Consider the following 5,180-nt stretch of genomic DNA (forward strand, 5'->3'; position numbering starts at 1 on the left):
CTTGGTCACGACCTGCGCAGTAAAACAGTGACAGAGTGCTGTATTTTTACTCCAAACTAAATTCCCACCTCATTTCTCTCCCCTTTCTCCACATTTCCGCCTCTTCGATTCCTCAACACCCGCAGACCCTGACTTGTAGTCTGTGGCCATTAATCACACGGTTGGTGCATGTTAACAGCGCTGCCGGAGCGGACGTGAGCAAGCAGGAGAGCAGGTAAGCCCCCCACCCCCCATCTGCTATCTGCTTACCCCAGTAAATTCACAGCAGGACTTTGGCAGAATCTGCTTGTCGTGCTTCCTCTCACTTCCTGCCTGATGTCACCACAGACAAGTGGTGTCATTAGTACAGAAATTACATATTATACTCATTGGAAATGTGCTGTGTTATTTTTAATCATGATGATTCCATCACACACACACACACACACACACACACCCTTTTTACTGTTTATATTATGCCACTTTGTTTATCATTCTCCTGTGTATTTGGATTTTTTATATAACGAAGTAAGAACAATTCCATTTTTACTAATTTAGGTTCATATTTATGGTTCTTTCAAAGGTGTAGCTGACATGAACCAACTGAAATTATTTGCACAGGACACAACAGGTGATGTATTTTTGCAATATTTATGACTAATATCCATGCACCAGCTAATGTACAGTTGACATTATGTCTGTTTCTGCATATATTTCACCTAAGACATGATCAACTTTTTTTTACGTCATAAACTAGATAAATGAAACCCAATTACACAAATGTGAGTACGTTCAGGGCCACATGTTGATTTGGCACAGTTTTTACGACGGATGCCCTTCCTGACACAACCCTCCCCAATTTCTACTGGGCTTGGTATCGGCCCCGCACAGCAGCTTTTGGATATATATGCATACATTATATAATAAAATCATCTAATTAATATTTCAGTAGTATTGATAGCATAGTCAGTTTTTTAGTTTTTTGTATAGTGTGTTTTATGGCTGCCTAAGTGAAAACTCTGATCGGATTCATCACATTAGTGCAACGCAACATCTTAAAATTACTAAGTTTTTACTAGTGCCATCAATAATGAGCCATTAAAATAACAAGTCGCTTATGGCGTTTGAGATTAAGTGTTTGTAAAGACGTGAAAACCTTTTCACTGAGAATCTAGAAATCCGGGAGTGACCTCCATTGTATGTCCTCTAGTGTGTTTACCCTTAGTTTTAATCTTGACTTTTGTCCTTGTATAGGTGGGTGTGACGATCCAGAAAGAAGGACAAGCTTTGTTTCCACTGAGAGTGGTTAGATTTAGTTACCTTAATGTAACACTGTTGAATAATCGTTTTCTAGTCTATGAATGTATGCGTGAACAATAGCTGATGACCCCCCCGCCCACCACCACCTCCACCACCACTAGAACAACCCCAAATGTTTATTTTGTTAGTTGTTCAGTTTGACATTTAGGTAACCAATACTTAGATTCCACAAAGAGAAAGTTTAATTTATCTCCAAAGTCCTCCTTTATCTAGAGGATAAATGAGGACACAGTAGCCAAATGGTCCAGTGGGTCACCGCCTGTTCTACTGAATCACAAATAGGTGGTTACAGAAGATGGCTCTAACGGGATCAATTAACCGCAAATTCATCTGGTAGAGTTTTACTTACTTACATCATGAAGGCTTAGTAATAGGTGACATGGATATCAATACTGTATATTATAGCACAGGCAACAAAGAAACAAGGCTATTGCTTCTGTATTTCAAGGCATCTAGATGTTTCAGGTTTCAGTTATTGCCCCTAGGATATGGTCCAAACCAAACATCACCCTCCTACTTCATACAATTCAGTTGTGGACAAGTAGGTGCACACCCTTAATTTGAACCAATGCCAGGGGACCGACTCACTTATAAAAACCCTAGTCTGAAGATGTCAAACAACTCTACCTGCCTTCAGCTGCAGAATTGAGACACTAGAAGAGAGAGAGGTCAAAATCTAAGGCAAAGCTGAAGAACAAGGATGAAGATTCTTTTACTTATATTCTGCATGGTTGCCAGAAGTAGTCAGCTAACCCTGTCTGAATGTGGCACAGAAGCAAGACTACCAAGGATAGATGACATCGCAGTAAAATGTGGTACTTCCTACATTGATCTGGCAATTCAAATCTGTCCGGTCATGTACAGTGGCTACAACGAGAGCCTACTGATCCCGAACAACATTTACAGCTCGGCCTGTAAAGCAACCCTTGATACTTCTGTGTCTCCACCTGTTGCTCGTTTCTCCTTCCCCTTAAATTCGACCTCCGCCTGTGGAAGCATATTCAGGACCTTCAGTGCTGCTGGGACTGGTGTATTCGCAGACTTTTCCAACATCCAGACAGTAAACATCAGCGGTGTTGTTCGTTCTTTTGATCCTACAACAGGCACAATAACGTACAATACTGAGCTCAAGTATTTCTACTCGTGTGCATATCCTTTAGAATATCTGATCAACAACACCCAGATTGATGTGTCAACTTCTGCCATAGCAATCAAGGACAGAAATGGGAGTTTCATCAGCACTTTGACCATGAAGCTGTACAATGATATCAACTACACCCAACCAATGATCATTCCAACAACGGGGATTCAACTGAGAACCAGAATATATGTTGAGGTCAAGGCCACCAACTTGACGAGCCAGTACAACGTCCTGCTTGACCGATGCTATGCAACTATAGCCCCGATGCCCTCCAACTCCAGCTTCTTCAATCTGTTTGTTCCCTGCACCACAGATCAATTAACCACCATGATTTTAAATGGAGACAGTCAGAGTGCTCGCTTCAGCTTCCCAGCCTTCCGCTTCATTGAGCAGCAGAACCAGACTATTTCCACCTACTATCTCCACTGCATCACCCGTCTGTGTGACGTAAACTCCTGCGGCCAATTCAAGACGTGCAGCAGAAGGAAGAGGAACGCACCGGACTCAGAAGATGGCGCAACCCCGGCTTACACCATCACTTCCCCGGAGATCAGCACTAGAGCTGAAGGTGCCCCGACTACGGAGCAGCCCCTGGCTCAACAGAAAGTTAACTCTTCTAATGGGCTTGGTGTGGCTGTTGGAATCCTTGCCTTTGCTTGCATTACTGCCTTTGTTATTGCAGCTGTGTTTTACACAAGGCTCAGAAAGTAAGAAGGCATCCATGAGCTAAAGGGCAGAATACTGGCTTCAGGTCTTAGTGCCAAGCCTTTTTGAGATTTGTTGTTAGATCATTATATGGCTGTTACTTTAGCACTAACTTTGTATCAGACCTGCAAAGATAATTAGGAGAATGGCACATCTTTAGAACATGCAGTAGACTAGAGTAGTTAGTGTAGTGCATTTTCAGAAATGGACAAACATAAGCTGGATGGATATTAATGCAAGCCTCTCTGTTTTATGCTTTGCAAAAATTGTACTGTGGAATGAAACAGTAACTGAAAGAAATGTCAGCCTTTATCTGGGGAAAGCCTTGAATGGTGAAGTCAGGGTAACTTTTGAAAGTATTTGAAAGTCTAATTTAATGAATTCTGTCATTGCATAAACTTAGATTTGGTTTGTGTTTTCATTTATTTGCTACAGTTCATTTCACTGTCTAAACCAATCCAGTAACCAAGGGCACCATAAGCCCCACCACCACCTCCTGCAAGCGCCTTTTTAGAGTGGGAAGAGTTTGTTGACTTATTAAAAACATTTTAATAAAGTGACTGTAGAAGAGAAAGAAAAGGTTTGACTTTTGTTATAATCAGCATTGGTTTGTCTTTCTTCCTCTGTGTCCATCTACCGCTGTGCAAACCAAACTAGTTCGAATAAAACTAGAACTTGATTCCAAGTGCCAGTGTTCTTCATTAATCCATTACATGTGTCATGTGTCAACACAGGAGACAGTTGAAACGAGGTGCGTATTGAGTCAAAAGCTTTTAAACTGATTCATTTAATCTACAGACACATTTACGGGCAGTGTCTCATAATGCGAGCAGCAAAGCTTACAACAAAAACCCTTTATCAGGTCTGAAGGTGTCTTTGCTTTAACAAGTTGCCTGCCAATGTATTCATTTCCCCCCCACAATCCAAGATGGGACACTGCTTGTGGGGCCTGCAGCATGTACACAACCTTCCATTCTGGACAAAACCTGCATGCCTGGGTAACTAATTAGGCAAATAAGGGCCCAGGTCTACTTGCTATTTACCAATGCAAATGCTTAGACGACAGCAGCATCGTTGCAGTTAATTGTTCACACACTAGTTTGTGTATGTCTGAAGCATTTCAAAAGTTAGCGTCAAGGGGGCAAACTGGGGTCTAATCACCTTTGACCGACAAGGGTATTTCTTGAACTAGAGCTTTTCATAAAGCAAATCTCAAATAGGCTAACACTGAGATCTCAACAGCCATATGGAGGATTGCACCGCACAGATTTCTGCCCACATCCAAAACCTGCTCCCCACTGTCATTCATCCCTCATTCATTTCCCTTCTATTTAAAACACTCCAGAGCAATTCTGCCCGAAAATGTCCCATTCTTTGAGTTTTAGCTCAGCCAGTTACGTTTTCTGCCTCCAGAGCAGCTCTGCCTCTGTAATTGGACTTAAGTTCCAAACTGCATGTAAATGAAATTCAATCTGCTAGATGAATGCATGCACATGCCAGCAGGAGTCAGGGACAGTGGGGCAGACAAATAGACTTCCCAGTAAACTGAACTCCCCCAAAGAAAGCCTTGGAGAATAAATCACATAGAATATATAATGCATATACACAGGAGGGCCATCGAAAATGGGCCTCTACCCTTCTACATCTCTCTTACTCTCCCTCTTATCTTTTCTTCACCAAGCCTCACTGGATCCTACGCTGCCATAGATCAAACCCTGCATGACTCTGGGAAACGGTTCACTTCCAGATTCACTTGTCTCTATATAGCCAACGACGATCTGCTCAGATTTGGGGTTTTGCAGGAAACTCATGCATGAAACTTGCTCCATGTGGTTTTTTTTTTGTGTGTGTGTGTGTGTGTGTGTGTGTGTGTGTGTGTGTGTGTGTAATGGCTTACTGTAAGAGCTGTACAACAATGCCAAATGTTTCTGCATTTTCCTTCTCACTTTATCTTGTCTATCTATTCTTGTAGTGGAGAGTAGTGACCAGCCTGTGATTTACGTGTCTCTTTAAGTGTAACGTAGCATGGAGCGAC

The 5,180-nt window shown here is 42.1% G+C and overlaps 1 protein-coding gene across 1 annotated transcript; it reads left to right on the top strand.

Moving 5' to 3' along the window:
• Positions 1 to 1,937: 1,937 nt before the first annotated feature.
• LOC137133615 (zona pellucida-like domain-containing protein 1) lies at positions 1,938 to 3,824 on the top strand. The gene has a single exon (XM_067517409.1). The coding sequence runs from the start codon at positions 2,000 to 2,002 to the stop codon at positions 3,149 to 3,151; it is 1,152 nt and encodes a 383-aa protein (XP_067373510.1). The 5' UTR covers positions 1,938 to 1,999; the 3' UTR covers positions 3,152 to 3,824.
• Positions 3,825 to 5,180: the final 1,356 nt, after the last annotated feature.

The sequence above is a fragment of the Channa argus genome, chromosome 9 (assembly GCF_033026475.1).
Source record: "Channa argus isolate prfri chromosome 9, Channa argus male v1.0, whole genome shotgun sequence".
Classification (NCBI taxonomy): domain Eukaryota; kingdom Metazoa; phylum Chordata; class Actinopteri; order Anabantiformes; family Channidae; genus Channa; species Channa argus.